The following is a 25,990-nucleotide window of genomic DNA, read 5'->3' on the forward strand; positions in this document are numbered from 1 at the left end:
GAGTCCCAGCTTCTTGTTGATTGTGACATTTCTTTGTTACAGGCTTAATTCTACTGATTTTCTACCTTCCTTAGAAGTGGTAACCTTTATTTTTAAATTAATGTAAATTAGAATGAGTTCTATTTAGAAAATTACAGTAGATGTTCATTATATATTCCTTTCAGGTTATTAGCAGTATCCTAAGGTGTGATTAATTGACATTTGGGAAATAGTTTAATAGTATTACTACCAAGAGGATGCCCTTTGAGTGATTTGTGAAGAGGAGCACATCTAATAAAAGTATGCTTTAGAAAATACACACCTCTGGGACCAATCAAAGCATTTGGAACATTAAGGACTGTTGATTTGCATTTTTGCCTACTTATGTTCATGAAAAAATATCTTTATGAAGTAATGATTTGTAAAGAGAATGATTATGCCTCCCCAAATTGTTTTTGAAATTTATTGCAGGTAATACTTTGTCATGTAAATTCTGGTTTATTGCACAGATAAAAAGATCTTTTTAGGAGGAAAATTCTAAATGAACATTTGCGGTTAATTTCTATTCTTTTTCATCTTTTTCTTCATTCTTAAATCTTCTCATTTTCTTCCTTTCTCCTTTATGCCTTTCCATTTTGAAAGTCACAGCATTCCCCTTTTTTCTCTCTGCACACTGTCATGGATTATTATGGAAAACTTGGTTGATAAATTTAGAAGATGTTAATTGATTGGACCTGGGGACTGGAAAATGTAATATTTTCATAATTTTAGGCAACCAAATATCTGTTGAGCATAGATGCTTTCAAGACAACCAGATGTTTTATTGATTTGACGACAAAGTAGGCAGTGAAATATGTCAGTTCCTAATAAGTAGTCCTGAAGTGATTGTTGACATGTTTCTAGAGTCTATCTTTGTTGTATTTATAAAGAAAATGTGAACCTTAAAAGCAGATGTTATAAATAATAGTAGTATTCACTAATCTTCATAGTTAGACTTTATGTGAACCATTGCTTTCTTCCTTAATCATGATTTGCTTTCCTGAATTTGCTTGATATGTTGTTCAAGTTGATTTGTTTAGTAAATCATTGACAATTAGTGATTTATAAAGAAAAGTGTTTAATAAGAGCAGATAATAGATTTATTAATTATTGATTTACCTTGTTGCATCAGTGATGATGAAGCATATACTCTGTATTGAAGTACTTTACCCTGTATTCACTACGTGAAGAGCAGATAGTAAATCTTCCCTGATGTAGATGTGAGTTTTAACTAGAAATAGTGCTAAATATTTACTATTTAGGTATTGCCGTTTTCGTGAAAGTCTTACTTGTGGTATAATAAATCTGTAACTGATAGTTCACTGTCACTACCAAGATTTTTCATATTCTGGATCCACATTTTTCAATGTGGTAAGTAGTATCTACTACTGAGTAGAGACTTCAGCATTTATGGCTGGCTCAGGAGCTGTTCTAGACAGATGCCTTTCATTTGGGAGATTGACTTAGCATTCCTTCTCCAAATTCTTGTTCTTGAACTCTTTTCCCAGGTATTGGTCTATGGCTTCTGGCTCTCCACTATGTTCACCATTTCTTCTCTTTGATTCCTTCTATTCTGCATTTCACTTTCCTAGGACTCTATCTGGGTTTCATTCAGTGGCTCTAGTTATGACCACTGTTTCCCTGATACCCTATCTCTCCTACCCCTTTTCCCCTCCAACATTGATTTTGGTATTGCTGTACCCACATTGTACTAATTCATGCAGTCATTCATCCATTTGTTCATTCCATGCCATTTGCTATTCTAGGTGATTGTTATGATTAATGAACTGAACAAAGACTCAAACCTAATGCATTTAATTTCTAGCAGGGAGAAGAGACAAAAATAAACATAATAGTGGTACATTTTTGTTGTTTTTTTTTTTTTGTTGTTGTTTGTTTGTTTGTTTTTTTGTGGGACCCTAGCTGGCGGCCAGGGAACAAACCTGCCCTGCAGAGGCTGCGGGCAGCCTCTCAGCCCAGGGCTCAATCGCTGCACCACCAGGGGAGGCCCAATAGTGGTGCATTTTTGTAGTATGGTATTTATAGTATCAACATTAGAAATTGATAACAATAAAATAGAGCAGGATTAGGGATATTAGGAAAGCCAGTGAGGATATCATGAAAGTCTCAGTTTAATTGAATGATCAGGTGCATGAAATATAGAAGGTGGCATTTTATCAAGGACTCAAGGAGATGTGGAAGTTAGTCATGCTGATATATGCTTAAAGGTCCTGAGGCAGGAGTATGCCTCATGTGCTCTGATAACAGTGAAAAAATCCTGGTTGAATGTAGCAGAATAATCCCAGGAGAGGGAAGGGAAAAGAGGGTTTTATTCATCCTGTAGCCTTTGTAAACTGTAGTAAGACCATCAGCTTTTACTTCTGGTGAATTAGGGAGTCTTGAAAGATTTTGAGCATAGCAGCGATGTGCCCATATTAGTTTCTACAGGCTTCTGTGTGGCAAGGGAGAAGCAAGGCTGTCCATCAGAAGGCTCTTTTAGTGATCTTGGTGAGAGACAATAGCGGTTTAGGTCAGAGTGGTAGCCATGGAAGTGGTGAGAAGTGGCCAGAGTCTAGACATGTTTTCAGGTAGGAGCAACAGAATTTGCTGACTAGTCTATGTGTAGTTTGAGAAAAAGAAGACAAGGGTGATTCTGAGAATATTGCCTTGGAAGAAGAGTTTTTATCAGCTAAGTTGTGCAATTGTGAAGGTAAAACTGATTTTTTTGGGGGAAGAGGTCACGCATTCAATTGAGAGAGCACATCTCATTTTTATGTCAATTAGCAACTCTTGATGATCTCATGGACCATAACCAATTTTTGCTTTGTTGCGGTGAGGAAATGATTAAATATATAAAAAAGTAATGGAGCTTCACTAGGTTTACTTAGTAACCTAGGTTACTAGGTTTGATGGAGTGTCTTCTACACTGGTGAGGAACTCCTATATAGTACCACTCATTTTTAAAAACCAGGAAGATAAAAGTTATTTGATTTCAGAAAAACAATGACCATAGCATTCTTGTAAAATCTATTGTGTATTGACATGTATGTGCTTACTTTACTTGTCTGTAGATCTTCTCTTTCTTACCAGTTCCGCTCATCACTTTTTCATGTTTATTCATTATTGCTCTATATGCATCTAGTAGATTTAGTGTCTAATTGCTGCATATTCCATAATGCTCTTGCTCTGTTTTACTTAACCTTTCCCTTAGTGAAGGATCCTCAGATTGCTTCCAGTTTCTTATTCCAGCAGTTCTGCAATGAGTAGGTCTTTATAGACATGAGAATCTTTCACTAGGGTATGTATCAAGGAGAGGGATTTCTAGCTACTAGGGCACATCAGTGTTTGTACTAGCAGAACGACTGCCTATGATTGATTATATACTCAATTAGTTTTTATTGAAAGAATGGATGAATGGATTCCTAGGTAGAGAGTAGACAGAAGCGCTTCTTACCCCACATCCCACCAATGCAAACACAGAGAACTTTACTGAGAATTTATCACCCCCACATTAACTGATCTTTTCCACTATGAACAAATCTTCATTTTCTTTAGTGAGCACTTGTTTGACTTTAGGCAATCATTTCATTTCCATTAACTCAGGGATATGAGAAGGGCTGTTCAGTCCAGCTGTACTTAGTCAGGTGTTTACTTATGTAGTTACTGCCCAGAAATCCATTCCTGCTTTGTCTCTGCTAACTCCAAATTTGGAGCCTCTCTGGGTCTCTTCTCAGAATAGATACAGCTTCCTTGTCTGTGGTTAAATCAATATGGAGAAGTCAAGGGTATTTGGAAATGAGAAAAGGGCTGTTAACTACATTTAATTGCTAAAATCTCCTTCAGTGATTCTGTCAGCTCTTCCTCCCATCTCCTGGGCTGTTTTCATCAAGGTATAGATTTGTCTCCTGTACCACCTTCCAGTCATTTCAGTAAGTTTGTGGACGTTTCAGTAAGTTTGTGGTAGTCTTCCATTTCAATTTGTAAGTCCTTTGCCTGAGTACTTTTATTATTGTGATATGGAAAGCATAAAGCCTTCTTGCATAGACTCTTGAGTGTATGTGTTAATAAATAAATAACTGTTTGGTGCTCTCATACATTCTTGATTTTCAGGCAGGGAAATTTATTTAGACTGTTTTCTAAAGAGTAGGAATTCAGTTTATTCTGTAGCTGCATTCCTTTTAGAGAGAAAGAAAAAAATCACTCCTGTCTTGAATAGTTTTATTTTTCAACCCTGTCTTCCACTTTTCAGTCATGTGTCCAAATTCTCTAGGTGTAGTTTAATGTATTCTATAGAACAAGTCCAGCTGGGTGCTAGGTCCAATTTGAGAAACTTAAGAGGTAGAGTTGCGAGAAGTTGGAGACTTATTGAATAAAGGTTTTTTTGCCTTTGTTTTTACTTCCAGGGTGTTGGGTGTTGTGTGAAGAAGGAAAAAGGACAAATTATAGATTTCTTGTTTGGGGAACTGGGGAAAAAATGTTTCTATCATTGAGACTGAGAGTGTGGTATAAGTACCTGATTTAGGGAGAGCCTAGGGGGAGACAGGAGTAATTATTTCAATTTTATGTATGCTACTCTTATAATACTCATGAGTCATCCAAATGGAAATATCTAGTAGGTAATAGGGTATACAGACCTTGAGCTCTAGTGAGAGACCTGAGCTGGAGGAAGTTCTGGGAAGGATCAGCATGGAAGGTGATTAAAACTATGAATGAAGATGCTATCATCTAGGAAGAGTAAATCAACTAAAAAGCAAAGGAAGGCATATTGGAGGGCACTGTGGAATAGACTGACTAAAGGAGACAAAAGAATGACCAGTGAAGTAAGATGAAAATTTAGGAGAATATTGTCTTATGAAAACCATAGTAAGAGAGGAAAATGAGTACGAGGTCTAAGCAATTCTTAGTGCAATATTTGTCACACAGTACGTTTTCAATAACTATTTATTATGTAAAAAATATGTTATATTTTACCCAAAACGGGTGGTTGGTAATTTGACAAAAGCAGTATCAATGTATTATAAAAGGTATTAAATAGATTGCATGTGTTGTCCCCTGAATGTGAGGTTATGTGTCTGCTGGACACAGCTCTTTCAATAAGCTGTATAAAAAAGGGAGAGAGGTCATGGAACCTAGAAGGGAAGTCTATGACTAAAGGAGGGATTCCATGCATGACTGATAGGGATACACAGATGGATACACAAGTGCCTTTATATGGATGATAAGATTATCTACTGAGAGTCAGTTGGGAGTAGCTGGGTTAGGAGTGAAAAGGAAATGGTGGAATGGGGGGAGAGAAGTGCCCAGGGAAATGCTGGAAGATTACTGGGCAATATTCACTCCACCAAGATTGGCAATTACTATATTTTAGTTTGTTCTCCAAATCTCAGAGTAGTGTCCTTTGGCTTGAATGTTGGGGCAGAATTGATAGACATCTGGGTTTATCCCGAGGTCAGGTGATTTTGGGTGAATGAAATAGAAATAGGGAATTGGAAACTTGATGGACTGTGAAGGAGGTGGTAATGTGATGAGCCATGGGCTGCAGGTCTAAGAGGAGTGGGGAGGGAGAAAAAGAGGGAAGAGAGGGTGAGATGATGGATTCATTCTTTTCTAAAACAAAGTGCCTGAAGGGTGACCATACCATTTATGGAAAGGGGGGTGACTGGGAAAGGGAACAGATTTTAGGCTGGAGCAGAGCTTCTCTTTGGCCACATTTAGTTTTGAGATGCCTATTTTACCTCCAAGTGCTGATATCAGGAAGATGTGTCTGGAACTCAGGTAAGGAGTTTGGGAGTTATCAACACATATGTAGGATTTAACACCACAGTGCTGAGTGAGATCATGTATTTAAATAGAGAAGAAAGAGGTTAACAAGTGAGCCCCACTGGTCTCCAACATTGACAGGCTGAATAGAGGAGGTGCTTTTAATAACTTCTGAGGAAGGAACACCTGGAAAGGTGAAGAAACCCCAAAGAATGTGGTATTGTGGAAGCTAAAAGAAGAAAAAAAAAAAGTAATGGTTGTAGCCTGAGAAAGACAAAGATAAAAATTAAGTAGGGAGAATAAGGAATCGGTGGTCTTGGTGAAATTAAAGAGGGATTTTAGTGTGAGTATGGTGTAAGATAATTAGATATCAGTACATCAGAGAGTTGCATATTTTAGATGGAACACAATTTGATGTCAAGATCTGGAGTTTGGATGTGACTTTGGGTTACTTAATTGCAGTGCAGGAACAGTCTTTTGTGTTGAGATAGTAAGTTAATTGAGAGTTTAGGTTATTAGATGGAATGTTTACATGGACTGTAATCATCTACATTGAGGTTATGGCTTGTGGTTGAGATTAAGAATGTGGAGCCACATGTCAAAATATTCAGTGCATGCAGGTCTGTTACCTGGTGGAACACATGGTCAAGGATGGTGGCAGGTGCTGGAGCATTATGGCATGTGTTTCAGAGGAGCAGGAAGTACTGCCCAAGGGCCAAACAGTAATGGTCTGGATGTGCTTTGGTGAACTCAGTGAAGGTAGCCCTGCTTCCTGCTTTGTGGACACAAGATTTGTGGGGAAAATTAACAGCTGCAACCAAAGCAGTGAAGTCAGACTCATATTCTGTAAATATCTTAGAGATGTGTTGGGGAGTTTGCACATAATACACTCGGTTCCAGAAGGTAGAGTGGAAAGACTTGGGAAGGAAAGAGAACATAGGAAGGCAAAGTGATTACACAGCAAGTATGGGGACGAAGGTCAAAGTTAACTTTCAGCATGATCTTGTTTTGAGAAGCCTGCCAGGGAGAGTATTTGCTAACTGTGCCCCAGATAATCAAATGACTTAATCTCCTGAATAGACTTATTTACAGTTACCCATGTGAATGTGGAGCGGTGTCCGCCAAACAGTTATTGTGGTTTTGGCATTAAAAAATCCTTTCTGACAGTGATTGTTGGCCGGTATGTTTAGCTGCTCGTTGAGGCCATTCCTGGAACAGGAGAGCAGTGCCATGTCATCACAGAGGAAAGGATGCTTATCGTCCTGTTTTCTAGGCCTTGCTTCCAAGACATTTGAAATCTGCATCAGATTGTTCATGATCTCCGGACAAAGGGAGAGTTCTATTTTAAGCTGTTTAAGATGTTGAGAGAATGTTTTACTTAAAGTGTTACCTGTCAGTTTCGAGAAGGGTATACATTGTTCTTTGCCCCAAGATAGAATGAGGTTGACTTCTTTTCTGCCCTCTTCTTCAGCTTCATCCTTGGGGTATTTGAAACCACAGTTTACTCTAGATTTTAAAGTGGGGAAATTGTGTACATATGTAATGACATAGATAAAAGCAATGGCATTACCCTTGATTTTGGAAAGGTCTTAAATATCTTGATAAGGTAAAAATTTGTCACTAAGGAAGGAATAGGTTGAAACAGAGGATCTTTGAAGATTTCTAAATTCTGACTAGGATTGTGCTGATAGTATTTTTTTGTTAAGATTGTAACATTCCTTTTTTTTTCTTCTTTTTAAATTTATTTTATTTTATTTCATATATTTTTTTGCATCATTTTTCATTTTTTGCACAATGTATGCATTTTCATCTTGGTTATATTCCCCATATAGTTCCCACCCCACCCTTATTTTGACCCTAATCCCTCCTCCCCTCACTGCTCCCCCCACGCCCCCAGATTGTGTCTCTGGTTTATAGTTGCTTGTTGATTTTGATTTTTACTTTTAACTGAGGAACAAATGGAAGAGAAAATTTTCTATTGAAAATCTTTGTGTTAGATGTGTATTGACACAAAGCTTGTGTCATTCCCTAGACTGAACAGTACGAGTTGTCTTGTGTGCACTGGGCATAATTTTGACAGGGAAAGTAGATTAACTATTTGGGTAGCCTCCAGCCCCTTGAGTCTTTTGGGTGATACAGAACTCATTGGATGACTCACCAGTATACCTGCAACTCTTCCTCTCTCTTCAGTTCTCAGTGATAGATGTATTTTCATAATGTGCTCAGCTCAGGGAAGAATTGGTGACAATTGGTGATTGTTTCCTGTGCAGATCATGTGTTAATCACGTGACTTTTCAATAGGTGGAGCTTAATAATTTTCTTTAGATTAGCTCTGAAATGACATATTCTTATCACTGTACATTTAAACCTCTCAGGACTGCATCTGATAGTGATCTGTGTAAAAGGAACTCTCGTGGACCTCTGAAGACAATTCATTCTTTCCTTTCATGGCCCTTAGTATCAGTAAAAGTACAACAAGATAAATACAGCTGCAATACAAACTGTCTTTTCTATTTTCTCTTTCTGCCTTTATTTTAAATTTAATTAAATAAAGTCAAGCTCACAACTATAACAAAACAGTATCTGCTGTTTGACTATATTACAGGCCAAAATCTATAAACCTTAATTAGGCCAAGCTTGTGTTGACCTCAGTAGGAATCTGGCTGAAGATCTCTTTTAATTACCTCTGCCTTAAAATATGTAAGAACTTTTACATCTCTTTTCTTACTTAAGGAACAATGCATGGATAACTAAACTAATAAAATGTTTAAATAGATATAAATCAACCTTGAAAGGTTTAAACTGTTATTTTCATCCTTAAGTCAGCTGAGAAAAAGCATACAGACTATAGTTCTAAATTATGTCCATAGAGTATTTCAAATCCAGTGAATTAACTTTCCTTTTTTTTTTCTTATTTGAGCTCATAAATGTTAACCTCAGAAGTGCCTCAAATTCTTCCATTGAAATAAACTTGAACTGACAATAGCCAGATGATGTAAAATTGAAACTGAAATCCTATCCTTGGCCCATCCCACGTTTTTCCCCATAGGTATTAGAGGAATCATAGGAGAGTCAATGTTTTCATTGTACGTGAACTATAATATTTGGGCAAAACAGGGCATATAAATTTCTTACTGCCAGGAGAAAGCAATTACCATCCTGGAGAAGATAGTTGGCAATAAATAAACAGAACTCGGCTAGATAGTGAGCAAGTTTAAAGATTTATTTAGAATGACTTAGCTTATAGAAAACAGGCCTTTATATTTATCATATGCCTTCATTCAAGTTTCTTAATAGAAAGGTTAATTATGTCACCAAGCCATTTTTTACATTATCTTTAAATCAATAAATGATTATTGTACAACTAAAATAAAAAAGAAAACTAGTTGCATATAGCAAAACAAAAAATTAGCACTTTGAAAATGCACTGTACCCATGTTAACAATATGCCTGGATAATGATTACCATTTCTCAAGTCTCAATATGGCATTTGGGTGCACTGTGAGATAGGTGTTTCTTGTAGATGAGAAAAATCAGCTTGTTCCATGCCAAGAAACTTCACTGTTCCTGAATATAAACCCAGATCAGATTGTTCTTACTCTATATATGCCTTCCCTCCTGTGAGGCACCCTTTCTAGCAGCCCCACTGCTATGTCCAGTGCCTTCTCTTTTATTTTAAAAACAATGTGCCATGGGGATCTTTGATGTGGTTTCTGGAGAGGAAGCCAAAAGGAGTTTTATGACAGAAGAGTTTCCTTATCGGGCAGTCTTGCCTAAGCCCAAGCACAGTGCTAAAGGCTATTACGTAGGAAAGAAACTGATCTTGTTGATTTAATTCTGAAGTATCCTTCAAGATGAAATAATAATTTTTTAAATTCCTCACAACACATCTGTCAGTGGATTTACTTTCTGGAACTTAGATGGAGGAGAACTGAGCAGTCAGATTTTTTAAGCTGTGGTTCATCCAAGATTAGCAATTATCATCTTGATATCATTGTAGGATTTAAGTGTATTATATTAAAATCTCTAAGGTCAAATGATTTTTTGAAAAACAAAAACAAAACAAAACTCCAGTGGGGAGAAATAATTGTCTCAAATGGCAATTGCAAAATAAGAAAACAAATCAAAATCTAACTGATAAAATTAAGCTCTTCATAACTTGAGAAATTATAAATGAAGAGTACATGAACTTCCTATGTTTGAAGAAGCAACTTTAAAAAGATGAAAAAAAGAATAAGCTTAAAATAACTTCATTACACAAAATGAATTGTGTGTGATATAAATGATAGCCACAGATTAATAATTTAAATTTTTTTGTCATCTGTCTTCACTTTACTGAAAAGAAATCAAACAATATAAAGCTTCTAGTCCCCATGTGACCAACTGCCACTCACACTATTCACCTCTCTGCAGGCATAAGCAAATTTTTTTCAGGTTGCTTTCATACATCTCCATAATATATGTACATAAAAGATATGTAGAATTGCTTTGTGTACATTTAAAATTTAATTAAGTGTTCTGTTCTCCAGTGTATTTCTTTACAGAGTATTTCTTTACTCAAAATTGCTTGATATTTGTTTAGGTTCAGATATATTAAGCGTTTGCCTGCTGAAGAGCATTTTGGCATATGAGTATATCCCATTTGATCTATCCATTCCACTCTTTATGACAGCGCCCCCCATCCTATGTGTCTACCCCTGTATGTAACTCCTCAGAAACTTGTGTGGATAACCTCTAGGGAAGAGAACTGGAAGAGGTTTCTAAATGTAATATCACTATGAAACTCTTTTTATGAGCACCTTTTGTTATTTAAAATTTATTCCTGTAAGCCAAGAGTTGGTAAATTAAGACCTGCATGCCAAATCTGCTCTCTTGCTCTTTTTTGTAACTAAAGTTTCATTGGAACATAACCTTGCTCATTTATTTAGGTATGGGCATGACTGCTTTCACGTTACAATGTCAGAGTTGAATAGTTGCAAGAGACCATATAGTTTGCAAAAAGTAAAATATTTACTTTTTGGCTCTTTACAGGAAAAATGCCTGTTGATCCTGCAATAATAGTGTTACCTATTATCTTTTTATGTAATCCTCTTTTGTTTTGCTTTTTAATCTGCTATTCAGTCACATGAATATGTAAATAAATAAGGTGATTGCAGTATGTGATAGAAGCAATGGGAAATGGTAATGTGAGTGGAGAAGTGACACTAGATAGGATGGTAGAAAAAGTGTGAGAAGATGCCATTTTCTAGGTGGAGACCTCGGAAACCAAAACTCAGAGTAGTTAAGTAATTTGTGCAAAGTCACACAGTTATTAAATGGTAAGATTAAATTCAGGAATTACTTCAGACTCTTTCCTCTGTAATACAACTGTCTCTTACATTCTTGTCAACACAATACAAAGCAGATACCTTAGTGTAGCAGAGAAACATAAGCAGAGAAGTGTTGTTCTCTTGAACTTGGCAGACTAGAGACTGGAGTTCTGATGTGTTGAACTTTGGAATCAGTACTGATGACTGTGTTTGAATCATAGTCCCGGCACAAACTTCGGCTGAATCATATAAATTTGCTGCCTTCATTGTTTTTTGGTGGGGCAGGGGTGGGAGAGAGCTGGTCTGTAAACTGAGGAGGTTGTTTGGATGATCTCCACGGACTCTTCTGGCTCTCACTTTCTATGATGCTGTGACTTTAGGAGGTGGCATTTGATCTGGACTTTGGAGGGTGGGGTGATTTTGACAGGCTATATTGTAAATGAAGGGTAAAGGTATTCCAGGTGGTGAGGACAGTTTGAGCAAGAACACAGTGGCTAATAGTTAGAGAAAGAATTCTGGGAACTCTTGGTCTGACAAAACTTGAGTTTTATCCTGCAGAAGACAGTAGGGGTGAGGGGGGTCTGGCACTGAGCTGAGGGAGGCCTGGAAGTTATGATTAGAAGCTAGGAAGTTTTTTTTTGGAATTATAGGATTTGTAAAGTCCTTGGTCTTTTCTCTAGCATCCCTGTCCAGTCATCAGCCTCTGTCTATGTGAACAACTCCAGTGGTGGGAACTCTAAGCCGTTTATTCCATTTTCAGACAGCTGTAAGTGTAAGAAAATTCTTATATATGTTGACTTAAGATTTATTGGTTATAGCTGTACTTTTTCCAATGTGTAGATAATGGAAGGTCATTGGAAGATTTTAAGTGGTAGAGGAACATGCTCAGGGATATGTAACCCATGGACCTCAAGTAGAGCTGTGGCAGAACTTATTTAGTATTTACCCCAAAGGAATAGAAATTTAAAGAGGTTTTTAAGGCATCCCTTTCGTGAAATATATATTGCACACTTAGGAAAGGTCAGTCACTGACCCAGAATCTAGAGATAAGACAGAATTTCTGTTCTCACACTCTTCTCAGGCTAATCATAACTTATAGTAAACCAATGACAAGGACTATGGTGGTTTTGGCAGGAGTCCTTAACCTGGTAGATGAAAGATAAGAGCCGGATCTGGGAGGCAGGTAAGGGTTCCTGGAAGATAAGGAGCTAGCTGGCTAGATTGACCAAGGAGGCAGAAGGGAGAGCACCCAGCGAGGAGCAGCGTGGAGTGAGACATATGAGTGAATGTGACCCGTTGAAGGTACTGAAATCTGTTCTATAGCTGGAGTGTGATGTGTGTGTAGTGAAATAGCTAGAAATGAGGTGGCAAAACAATGAGGGATTGTTATGCCATGCTAAGGATTTGGGATTATATAGTGAATTTTAAGCAGCCACTATTCCTGAAAAGTTTTTCTCACCAATTTATGGAATGCACATATGCATCTTAAATTTAAAAAAACACAGAAAATATGAAGAAGAAATAAAAATCACCTTGAATCTCATTAACTAAAAATGATTACTGTAATACATTTTGGTATATTTCTAACCAAGTGTATTTCTATGCATAGATATGGGCGGAAAGCATGATCTTATTGCAAAGTATTGTATTGTTTATGTCCTGCTTTTTTTGATGTTAACATTGTGTGTCAGCATTTTTCAGGCCTTGCCATTAAAAATTCTTTGAGAATTTAACTACTATATCTAATTATACTTAAATGCCTCATAATGGATTAAATTTTAAGTTGCTTGCATTTATCACTATTATAAATAATATTGTGTTAAACAGTCTCATTTGTAAACTTGTAGTCATGCTTGCCTATTTCCTTGGGATTTGTCCAGCCATGTCAGTGGTTGCCTTTAAAGTAGGGATGTGATGGATTCAAGTGTGAAAAGCCAGTGTGACAAAGTGTGAAGGGTGGATGGGAAAGAGATGATCTGGAATCAAGCACAGGAAAGATGTTTGAGCATTTAGACTAAGTATGAAGTTAAAAACCTACATTCTAGCAGTAAAATCAGAGAAGAGATAGTAATTATTCTTCAGATGTTTGCCTTTTTTTTTTTTTTGCATAAAACTTTCTTTGAACTTGAATGAAGCAGTTGGCTTTTTAAAAACATTAATTGAGGGGTTTATGGACCTCTAAGTTAGCTGTAGTGGATAGGGCAAAGAAGGTCATGTCACAATGGTTACCAGTTCTTCAAGTAGGAAATACCAAGAGGAAAAAATAGATTTGAAGGCTTGTCTTAGGGAGAGAGAATTTATGAGTTCAGTATTAGGTGTATGAGGTAAAACTGTCAGGAAATTGTTTATGAATTGATCTAATAGCTTAGGGGGGAGAGATCAGAGCAGGATGTGAGAGCCATCCACACAAAGATGGTGGTATTGACACCCTGGACATGAAAGTAGGCCTAGAGACCAGGTGTTTATGAGAAGAATACTTGAAACATAACCCGGGAAACCACTTACTCCTAAGGAGCAGACAAGGGGGAAATTAGAGAAGGAGCGATGAGGTTAAGTATGAAGGAAACCAGAAGACTATGGTGTTGAGGAAATCAAGAGAGACAAGAATTTCAAGCAAAAAGTCATCAAACTGTCAAATGCTGTAGAAGACAAGCAAGAAAAGGACTGGAGGGTATCCACAGGAGCAATTTAAGTCACCAAAATGTGGAGAGAGGAAATCCCTAGGAGTTGTGAGGCTGGAGGCCATACTGTAGACTTCCAGTGAGAAGTAAGGAAGTTACTCCTTCCTTGGAATTACTTCCAGTGAGGAGTAAGGAAGCTGAAGGAGTAGAGTATTCATGGGCTTTTATAAAAATAGCTTGTTGGCAAGGGCTAGAGAAGGCAAGGGGAGAGCTGGAGCAAGGTGGGCAGTGAAAGCTGTGTTTTCACTTCTTAATTATATTGAACAAGGAATGCTAGATTTGCAAATAGTTGTGACTTCCATTATTTCTACAACATTTTATATCTGCCATGTTTAGAATTCTTTTATTGGTGATTATTTTTGTGAACATAGTATTGTCGGTCTGAGCTTCCAACAAAAGCATCATTGCACGAGCTCCTAGCATCTTACTTCAAGATATTTTTAAACAGATCAGCACCTTCATCTTTGCTCCCATGGTCTCATTTGGTTTTAATGACCTCCTGCTCTGATTTTAAACTTCAACAGGCTAGTATTTGAAATTGCAGCTTAATTTAAAGCTATAAAATCTAAGTTTTATCCTTAAAGTTTGACCTTTACCTGAAAAATTGGTCAGAAATGGTAAATGTTTAAATGCTGCAGTTTAGAATGTCTTTATAGTGTTGCCAAATGCTGTAATTCTAACAAGCTCTAATTAGAAAGAGAAAAAAAAAATCAAAGGGTGATGTCAACCAGAATCAAAGTGAACCAGAACAAGAAATGCTTTTATTGGTAACAGAACATTAGCAACGTGTGATATAGTCTTATTCACTTCCTTTACTAACTATGAAAATACTGCAGGCCGTCTCTAGGGGATTCAGACAGTCTTATTGAACACATAATCATGTTGATAGGTGTTTCTCATTGGTAATATGATGCTCTTTGGGACTGCAGAAAATTATTTATTTTTACAGATATGCTAACTGATTCTTGGCTTTGAAAAAACAATGTGACAAATGTTCCTAATGTAGGAAGAAATGGATAGTCAATGCAATACATCCACGGTTTCTTGTTTACAGTGAATTAGCCTATTTTTGAATATTATGTCTCTCAACACAATTGCTTTAAAGATGTTTTGAATCTTTTTTATTGGGGATCACTGTGTTATAATAGAAAACAGTTATCCATGTACATGAGAAGATATATACATATATATCAGTATGTGTGTGTGTTTGCCTGTGATTGACCATGCTTTATAAAGAACCTGGCTATCTTTCACTTAAGATGACATTTTACCTGTCTCTAAATTAAGATTTTACTGAAATTCTTGGTTCTTTCTGTTTTCTGTTTGCTTTCAATGAAGTTCAGTATGTCTTTTAACTTTATCTAGACCTTCTTCTTCTTTATCCTGTCTAGAACCTTTAGGCCATTCTTTTAATCATTTCTTTCACTATAATTTTCAACTTTCTTGCTTTTTGATCTCTTGTTGAATCTAATCCAGTGTGCCCAGGCTCAATCAAATCCTTTGACATCTTTGTTACTATACCTGGGCTGCTGAGCACTGGGAGTTAAGATTGACAACCAGGGCCTCCCTGGTGGTACAAGGGGTTAAGCACCACACTATGAAGCAATCCACAGCCTCTGCAGCACGAGTTCAATCCCCGGCCGGCCAGAGAGAAACCCACATGGCAAAGCAGACCTCTACTGACTTGCCCACTGCTCCCCTCAGTAGTGTATTTCAGTCAGTCTGCCTGTTCTGTTCCCCACTCTGCCTCTGGTGAATCCTCTCAGCCCCCACATCTCTGGCCCCCTGTACCCTAGCTCTTGTATGCATAAATAAATAAATCTTTAAAAAAAAAAAAAGACTTGACAACCAGCCTCCAATTTGTTAGGCCCTCAACACAACCTTAACAATTCTTGATTGTTTCCCTAAGCAGTTCTCCCCTTTATGGCTCTTCACCCCCATCCTCATTTTTACATACTTCCTCTTACTTCCTTCCTGATACCTGTTCCCTCAGTGTCAGAAAATAATCTTGACTCCTGTTTTATTGAGACCACCATGCAGGAACTTTTGAACATCCACTTCCTTTCTACCACTACTACCAACAATTTTTCCAACCCATATCACCTTCTCTTTATTTTTTCTTGATTTTTCACTTCAACTTTGTTACCAGGATGCTTAGAAGAGTAGTGCCAACTTGCTTACCTTTCTGTTCTCTGGTTTTCATGCTAACTGCTGTTGGTGAGGTTAAACTGCTAAAATCTATGAGGTGGTTTTCAACCTTTGCCTTATTTGGTCTCTATGGCATTTAACATTATTGAGAATTACCTCTAAGTATCTCCCTCAGTTTTTATGAAAACCCCTCTCTGTTGGATTTTCTCCCATCTTTGGTTCTCACAAATTCAGTTTCCATTTTTCCCGAATAGGAACAATTTTAAGCATTGAACTTTTTTCAAAATAATTGTTGTGCATGCTTATAATTCAGTATTAACTGTACTAAAACTATAACATTATGTTATACAAATATATTAAAAATTCAGTATTATACTTAAAAAATAAGAAATACATTAATTATGTCTTGATTTCTTCTTTCCTAGTTAATGAAGGAGTTCCCCCTCCTAAGCATGTTCAACATCCATGAAAATCTTTTAGAAGCCCTTCTAGAACTACAAGCATATGCTGATGTTCAAGCAGTTTTAGCAAAGTATGATGGTAAGTCCTTGGGTATTTTATCTATGTGAATATTCCTCTCTTCTTGATGTATTTCAGTAATTAGATTGGAGGGTTCATTTCAGATAGAGTAGCGCTTTGTTATCTATCCTCTGATCAAATTTTCACCTATAACTTTATGATGGTATTTTAGAAAATTTTAGAATTTCCTGATTAGTGGGGCCAAAAAATGTCAAGTAGCCTGTCCTCTATTTCACTTCTTCCCTCCCAATAGGTTCCCCTTGCATTTTCCCTGTCAACAGAGTTATGCTTATTCCGCTTTATTACCTCTGGAACTGAATCACTCAGACCCTGTGCAGACAGCTTGTTCCATGTTGAGATAGCACTGACCATTCCAGTTTCGGCTATACCCATCAGTGGACTGCAACAACTACCAGTTGTTCATACTGATTATTTGAGAAAATAGAGAACAGCTAGTAGCACTTCTATAGCTCTGTGGCAAAACCCAGTAGAAGATTGAAGATAAAATCATGATGTCACTTCCATCTCCTCCTCACTAGAGGAATATCCCATGTCTTCATGTGAGGGACTTTGAAATGCCTTTGCTATACTAGTTACTCAAAAGTAAATATTTGCTTGTAAAATGCATGTTAGGGAGTGATTAGTTACATTACATGATCATTTTCTACTTTATAAAATATTTTTAGTAAGCATCTTAAGTGCTTTTAAAGAATTATTTGGGCCACTATTTCCAGGAATTCATTTAACATATAGAGCAAGCAGTATAATTTTGGACACATCATCCTTCATAAGGAATACCTGAAATGGACTGGGGTTTTAACTCTCTGAACTTGGGGGAACTGAGGCATTGTGAGACTGTTTTGTTTTGTTGATTTTTGTTCTAATTGATGGAAACTAAAAGCCCTCCATCAGCAATGGCATCACTTGGCCTGTGCGAACATGAGTATCCTGTGTAAAAAGATATCAGCTACCTAGTATGGAACTGATTTGAGAGAGAGAGAAAAGTATTTGTGGTGTACTTTATAGTAAACAAAGTAAAGACTGTTTGGCCTTCACATCAGCACACTTTATGTTCTCTGTTTATATGTTGGAATCTCACTATTTGACTGACCTTGGAAATCTAACCCGTGAGGCTACCTCCTAGGCTAACTGTTCATGCATGAGGGTTTTTGCTACAAAAGGAGCCCAGGCCCATTCACATGGGTTCAGGTGGCCATTCACTTTTTTATGTGCCACCCTAGCCATCAAAAAACATAGCAAGGTTTTTTTTTTTCATTCCTAATGCCGACCTGTACTTAACCTGTTATATCAAGACTTAAGAAAAAAGATTTAACCAATAGGGCCTTTGGGATCTCAAGTCTCATAAGGCTCCTTTCATAAATATCTCAGTTCATTACAGCAATCATCAGCTTTGTGTTATAAGACTGATTGTAAAATAAAGAAATGAACTCATTTGGAACCTTCTGTTGCGTCTATCTATCCCATTGCTCAGTCTCTGTTCCATAACAACCAAAAGCTGATTTATTAGATTCTGATAGCATATGTTCACATTATTTGTTACAACAGCCTGTCCCACCCTCCACTAAAACTTGGCTTGCACTTTGCAAAATTCCTTTGTTGCAAATGGACAAACTCACCATACCAAGGCCCTTGTGTTGAGCTTTGTTTATGTTGTGTACCTGGCAACAGAGATGATGTTCTTATTCATTATTCATGGAAAAAGAGCCTCATTAGTGGCAGGACACATACTGCTGCTGAGCTGCCTTGTTAGGGGTTTTGAGTTCAGCAGTTGTCAATAGACAGCAGATGACCTAACATCAGCTGAATTCTGGAGGGTGTTTTGGTGCAGACTTGGCTGAGGCCAATGTCATTTACAGTAGAAATATAATGAAGTGGCTGCTGAGGTTACTGCTCTTGAGATGTGAGCTGCAACCACATAACACTATTTAAAAAAAAAATGCCTCTTATTTCTCACCCTATTCCATAAAATGGACTCTTTCAAGCACACCCTTGTCGCTTTTCCTGGTGACCCAAAGGACCTTGACTGAGTTGTTGCTTCATTGTGTGGCCCTGTGCTGGGAAGTGGGCACTTTCGAGGGCTTGGAGTACAGACAGCAGTTAGGAGTGCTCTGTTCTTTACCCTGGTTTAGATGTCATCATTCTAATCCAAGGAGATGCTGGAGACAGCCCTCTGAATCCCAGCCTCTTCAGCCCTCCCACAAAGCCACACCCAAGGCAAGATGATGTTATCTTTGCAAATGGGAATGCTCTGGTTGGGTAGCTCTTTTTTGGATGGTTTATGGGTGGAGCAATCCTCCTTTATTACATTTACTAGGTGACTGAATTTTTTAAATAGTATGTTGCAAAGTGACACAGTGGGATTTGTGATGCCTTTTTGACCTTTGCAAGAAGGATTTAGAAATATGGCAAGACACAAAGGGAGAAAAAACATGTTCTGAGGAAAAGAGGAAGGTAAAATGTACTCCCTGTGCCTCATTCTTCTTCACCATTTTTTGGTTTTGTTTTGAGGTTTAAATTAAGAGACATTCACAAACTTCTTTTATAGTGAAGCACTTTGGAAACCCTGGATACCTAGTAGGATTAATTAGTCACAACTCCATGTAATCCATAGTCTAATTTTGATTTTGCTCTTGAGATAACTTCTCATGGCCTGTTGTTCTAGCCATTGGTCCAAAATGCTGTCTTGCCACCCTCGGGAGTTTTCACACTCTTCTTTCAATTTGTTAACCAACATTATGGGTGGGCAGTTTTATCCAAGTGGTTGGTCCTCATTTTGGAGTGTCCTTCACTCAATGACTAAGATAGAAGTAGTGGCAACAGGTATCATTCATTGAATTTTAAAATGTGTCAGGGTTGGACATGTTTGTAAACTCTACATGGATGAATTCATTTATTTTCACCACAAGCACACGAGGTAGATATAATTAGTCCCATTTTATAGTTGGGCTAACTGAGGCAAAGAGAAATTAAGTGACTTAATATGTCAAAATAAAGCCTAAGCTATCAAAGTGAAGCCCTGGTGATGTTAAGTTATGAGAGAAAAAAGATAAAAATTAGACCAGTCTTCACTCAGTAAGCTGTTAATTCTACAAGGAATGGAAAGCCAGAATAAAAACTGAGTTGGTCTTACTCCAAGCCCATGGCCTTAACCATCACATTCCCACTGTCTCTCTGTTGGCAGTATATTTTTATTGTTTTAATTAACACCATTCTTGTCATTATTAGGTACAGTTTGCTGAGCACCTACCTTATGCCAAGCACACTATATCCATTACCTGTCACTCTCATAACCTTGCACGGAGGTAGTTATTCCATTTTACCAGATGCAAAAACTGAGGCTTATGTAACTTTTAAGACCACATTTCTAGAAAACTGCAGAGCTAGTATTCAAGTTCAGGTCTCTGATTCTCAAAACCCATATGTTTATCATCAGTGTAAGCCTTGCTAAAGTGACTTGCTCTCCCTCTCTCACTCTTACGAAGACAGAAATTAGAAGGGCTGGAGCCATGGTGCAGAATTTCAGTGATGCCAAACAGTCTTTTAAGGTTCCTTTTAAAATTGTTCTTTTAGAACATACCTAGATTTGGTTATTACTCTGAAACTGTCTTCAAAATATGACTTTCCATCTTAAATCCATTTATACATGGTTTTTTTTAGTCACAGAGGGGATCTGATGCATGGTATACATTTAATTTGAGATTTATCATCCTTTTTTATCCAATAATATATTTTCTATAAAGAAATATTTTCAATATCATTAAGTCATCAAACTTCTTTTAGAAGCCATCATAAAAGTTGTTGTAAGCTTTGCGTTGCCTACAAAGAAGCTTTTAGGCCACCTAGGTTGAAAACTTAAGTCTCACAGATTAGGGTAGTAAAGTAGAAAAGAATTCATGTGTTTCTTATTCATTCTTTTTGTCAGAAGAATCTCATGGAGTAAATGAATGTGAATGTGAGTGCTACAATGTACCTTTGGGAGTCTGGTTCTACTGTCTCTAGTTAGTGATCCTGTGGGCACCAAAGGTATCCAGACACAGAGAAGAGTGGTGCTGATGGGTACTGGCTATGGTCCAGTCTGTGCAGTCAACCCTCAACTCCAACTTTCACGAGATGACGGAGCTTCAGCAAATTAACTGTCCAAGCCTTGGTTTCTTTCTCTAGCAATGGAATTAAGGCTTAGGAAAGTGAGCCAACTTGCCTGAGATCACATAGCTGGTCATTTGTTGTGAGGATTAAGGTATTTAATCCACATTAAGTGTTCAGAACAGCATGGAGCCCATAGTGGGATTTCAGTAACTATTAGCCATTACAGAGAACCAAGATTATCTCTCCTGAACTGCGCAGCACTGTTCTCGATCAGTTGTGCTCAAAAGGAAAGCCATATATGAAATGCCAGTGAAAATTAGAGATTAAGACCTCAGCCTTGTGTCCTCCTTCAAAACAAGCAGTGTTTTAACCTTAATTAATTATATATCTAACAGGACACAGGTATAGATATTTGATAAGAACAGAATGCATAGATCTATGTACAAACAATTCTTAAACTTTTGGAAAATTGAAAAAAAAAATAATGCCAGGGATTTTTACTCCTAATGAAAAGACCAGTTGTTTCAGCCTTGGGGCAGTTTGCAATAATGGACATACAAATGTCAGCTCTTTTTGGATATTTACTCCATTAGGTCATTTAGTGATTGCTCTAAATTTGGGGGCAGAAACTTCCCCGTGTGGGACAGCTGGTCTTTTTTATAATCATGAATGCTAATATAAATGTAACAACTCTATCAAGACTATTTTTACTGATGCCATCGTGCCTCTCCTAAATTAGCATTATTATCTGTCATCTGGTAATGTGCAGAGGGTACATTTTTAAGAACAGGACATATTGGGAGAAATAGTTTCAACTCAGATTGAAAACAGAAGTTCTGAAGAAAGCATTAGAGAATCACGCTATGTTGAGACTATTCAGGGAATAAGCTTTTTGCTGATAGAGTTTTGCAGTCAGAGTGTAGTTTGAAGTAAAACTTTTGGAACCTGGTTCATTGTCAGAGGCCTTATGATGACTAGCACAAATTACTCTATTATTATCACAGTTCTTTTAAAATGGTCACTGGATGCCATTTCCTTTAGCTAGGCAGTTTCCCACTTACTTTTAAAGAGTTATTAAGAATTAGAGGGTTTCGAGATGCCAGAAGGACCAGTGAGGAGAATCTGTACTCAGAGCACTTCAGGTGGTCAGGTATAGGCTGTCTAGACCTTCAAAATGGTACTTTTCAGTCAACTATATAACTGTGAATCTTGATGCTACAGGAACAAACTGCTTCTGATATATATCCACTACAAAATTAAGCTGCATTCGAAAAAAAAATTAGGCTGCAATCGAGAAGTAGGTTTGAAATTAAAAAAGCAGGTCTGTTTTAGTAATAGACTCTAAGCCTAGTACAGCTCCCTTCCCTGGCCTGGCTCTTATGAAGAAGACCAAGGGTACCAAGAATGTGCTGAGGACAATCCTTCTGTAAAAGATGAGCAAATGAATCACTTTATTGCACAAAGAAGCAAATAATTATCAGCACTGATACCACAAGCCTTGGCTTCAGGCCCCTAAGCACAGTCACAGAGAAGTGACGGCCCTGTAGAGCTTTGCACTGGATGCCCTGCTGACTTGGAAACTAAGAAGTAGATCTGCCAAGACAATTAGACTTTGAAGGTTACAAAATGATGGACTGTCAGTGAATAATACTGTGTATGCAATGAGCAGGAGTTCTGATAATAGATACCATTTTAATGAGGATTATATACATGAGAAATTTCTGTCTCTGATGATGGAAGACCTGTTGTGAAAGTGTACATCCATACTTCACGTAGTTGTCACATCAACAGACCCTATAAATTTATGTTGGCTATAGTAACCCTCATTGTCCAGTTATCATAATTTACCAAGGTAACATCCCTTACCAGTTGGCCATCACCATCACATAAACTACAATGTTTGGCTTCAGAGAACCAGCCACAGAAGGGCCCTCTGACACAGACCTTCTGGAGTAATCCATTCCCAGAGTTTCAAATAACATCTGATGTTTGGCTTTGTAGCATAAGATAAAGGTAGAGGTGTAGTTGAATTTGCATTGTCTGCACCTTCACCAGCCCCTCAAATTATTAAGGTCCTATAGTATTTCCTGATTGAGTCATTGAACTTCCAAGTGGTACATTTTTTTGAGGTTCTGGTATATCAGTCCTTGTTTTTTCCTTGGTGAAGTTTTCCCCTTTGGTTGACTTTTTGGTTTGCCTTTTTGAAAGTGGGACAGAAAAGACCTCACACTATCCAGACCTCCCTCCCCCCCCAAAAAAAAAAATCTGAGGACAAAATTCTGCATATATGTTGTTTTCTTTGTATCATATTGTATATAGGAGTAAATCTTTATTAATGACAGCCACATAAGGTAGCATCATATAAGGGGACGGTAACAACACATTGACGTCTACAAACAGATTAGAAAGGAGAAATGGGCTTTTTTGTTTATATTTGTTTGTTTGGATGGTCAGTCCTGGCTGCACATGTTGAATTAATTCAAGCTTTGAGTCTCTCAATATCTTGCCTGACTTAGAAAAGGATCTTGCTATGCACTAATCTTTAAGCGATTATAGAGAGTAATTAGGTTAATTTTTTCAAGTTAATCCAGCAAGTATCTATCAGACTCATATAAAAGCTACTGACTTTTAGGTGCCTTCAGATGCAGAGATGAACATGATCTAGTCATTGTCACCAAGAAGTTTTCAGTCTAGTGGAGAAAGATGTTTTTTAAAATCCCACAGAGAGAAGAGGGGGAATGAATCAGTGTTCAGTGAATGTTTGAAACACACTGTGGGTAGTGCAGAGAAAGAAACCCTTTGAGACAAGCCCTGTGTCCTTTCCTCAGACGCTTATGTACTAGGGTAGAAATTCAGAACATCTGTGGTGAATGAATGACTTGTTAGGTGGAGATGCCCTAGGACGTGGTGTCCTCACTTGTGATGAGCACTGGGACTTAGTTATCTGCTGACTGCTACCCTTGAAAAAACTGTTTTAAAATTATAGATATGAAGTTGACCTAACCAGGCATAGGAATGACAATGATCTTTTTTAAATTACATCTCATTGTTGTGGATAAACAGAAGGAAATTAGGTCAAAAAGATTATCACTGAAAAAAATGTTCTTTCCTATCTAAAGTTTTGCCCCATGGGTTTTCCAAGACACATCAAATTGACAGTTTTATTCATAATAACATAAATTCCTCCCAAGATTACTGCACTGAATTGCAAGTTTGCTATTATGAGCCATTTATGACTTTTGAAAACTTCAGTCATTCTCCCTAAGATGACCTTTTCTTTCGGCGGCATCATTCCCATTCAGGGTCCTTGGAAGCCAGAAGAGGTATGCTTTGCTTTCCTTATTACTGGCCCAAAATTCTACGTTTCTTTAACCTTGTTTCAGCTTTCCCTCCTGCTTTTTTGCTTCCTCCCCCAACTTTTTTATTCCACAGCTTTTATACACATCTACTTTTAGTCCACCAGTACAATTTCATGCATTCTAATGGAACACCATAAACAAAGCTAAATGCAGTATGTGTGTTGAGAAATAACAGGTTTCTGATTCCCACTTAAAAAACTTAATGAACATTGATCACCTTTAGCTCACAGAAGCTAAATTTGATGTAAATGTTTGTATATTAAAGAAAGATAATACCAAGTAATTTGCGATTTTATCCAGCAAATGCTGACCACCTACTATGTTTCAGACATGGTTTTGTGTTACAGGTACAAAGTACTGAAGAAACACAGCTTTTACTGCCCCAAAAACCATGCTAGTAAGAGAGGGAATAAGACACCAGACAGTTGCTATAAAGTATAAAGACCACAACAAATTTTTAACCCAAGATGGAAAGGGTACCTCACCCAATGGAGGGAGTGAGAGGAGCCTTCCACTTCGAGATAGGGTCAAAACTGAGCTAGATAGTGAAAATGTCAGAGGTAAAGATTGCATCTCAAAAGGTCTGGGGTAAGAGTGACACAGCTCGTATGGAGAAACCCATGTATCCCAGAGCGGAAGGATGGAGGAAGGCTGCAGTGAAGAGTTGAAGATGGAATGAGTTATTGTGGGACCAGGTTAAGCTTGGATCTACCTTGGATTTTATTCTTAAGACCATGGGGTGACCTGGAGGCAATATCAGCAAAGGATGGGCTTTGATCTGTATGCAAAGTGAGGAGAGTGGCGTAACAGATTGATATTCTGCTCTTTTTTTTTTTGACTTGAGTGAGAGCTGAACACATTGCAAAAGCACTGAGACATGAAGGAGTGAAATGATATTGAAGAGGCCTAGTAAGGTGATTTCAGACACTGTGATAAAGCAGAATTCTGTCCTTCATGAACACATTTGCTAGGTTTTCCAGCCAATTAGTATAAAAGAGTTATTAGCGTTTGTTTTTCCTTCTTTAAACAACAAATAGGAATTGTAGAAACTTTGTTTGCTGAATAATCAAAACTTCCTATTATAAACTCTAACCATTTAATTTCATTTCCTTTCTGGTGATCTCTTAACTACAGGAAATTGAGGTCTATGTAGACCCAGCATAACCCGTAGATAATCTGTCTTTCAGGGAAATATAACTATGACACAGTGAGAGCCTGCCGGGGTTCATATAACCAGCAACAACTACCTACTTCTGCTGAATTATAACTATTAGAGGAGGAGGGAAAAAGAAGTAAAATGTGGGGACAGGTAGAGTGCCCACTTCTTCTATGAGTTGCAATTTTGGAAACAGTGGAGTACATGGTTTAAATTACTGCATGTGGAGATCTGTAACAAGTCTCATTTGGTAAAAACAAAACACGTGATAAATTCTTGCTTTGCTGGCACTTCAATTCCTACAAAAGCAGATGAAGTCAGAGAGTAATTAATAACTCAGTTTAATTCTTACCAACAAGAAAGAACCTCAAGAGGAGAACATGTTATCTTGCAGATCATAACAGTAAAAGAAACAGTAGACATAAACATATTTCTTGAATCTAAAAACAAATACTGAAAACTCCAAAATAACACATTTTTTTAATTCAGAGGAAAGATAAATATAAACCCCCAAAATGGACACTTAATAAATAACTGACTTTATGCTGACATTGTTTGACATTGGAGATACAAAAAATTTTTTTCAAGTGGAAAATGCTTCAAGTCGGATGGGAGATTAAAAAAGATGAGGTTATAGCTACTACCAGTAGAAAAGGATGTAAAGGAAACACACATTATCGAAATATATGAAAAGATCAGAATGACAAGTAGCTAAATAAATATATACAAGTGAGATACACTCCTGTAAGCAAGTGTTCAGTGCAACTCTTTGTCCAGAGGAAGAAAAAGTCTTGAGACTCTAATTGCGAAAGAATTTTGTAAACAAAATGATGAGAAACTATAAGAGAAGATAAGCAAAGTAAAAGAACTGTATTAGCAGTATGGGATGGTGACAAGGCTGTATTACAAGACCAGTTCTCACTAACTAGTTAG

General features: G+C 37.4%; 1 protein-coding gene across 11 annotated transcripts in view; it reads left to right on the forward strand.

Moving 5' to 3' along the window:
* Nucleotides 1-25,990, forward strand: part of ST7 (suppression of tumorigenicity 7) — a 222,700-nt gene that overhangs the window by 152,622 nt on the left and 44,088 nt on the right. For all 11 annotated transcript variants that reach the window (XM_054692582.1, XM_054692580.1, XM_054692590.1 and 8 more), the window contains one exon: nt 16,342-16,456. In XM_054692582.1, coding sequence (XP_054548557.1) covers nt 16,342-16,456 — 115 coding nt within the window. The remainder of the gene's footprint in view (nt 1-16,341; nt 16,457-25,990) is intronic.

The sequence above is a fragment of the Talpa occidentalis genome, unplaced genomic scaffold (genome assembly GCF_014898055.3).
Source record: "Talpa occidentalis isolate TD23 unplaced genomic scaffold, MPIMG_talOcc4v2.1, whole genome shotgun sequence".
Taxonomy (NCBI): domain Eukaryota; kingdom Metazoa; phylum Chordata; class Mammalia; order Eulipotyphla; family Talpidae; genus Talpa; species Talpa occidentalis.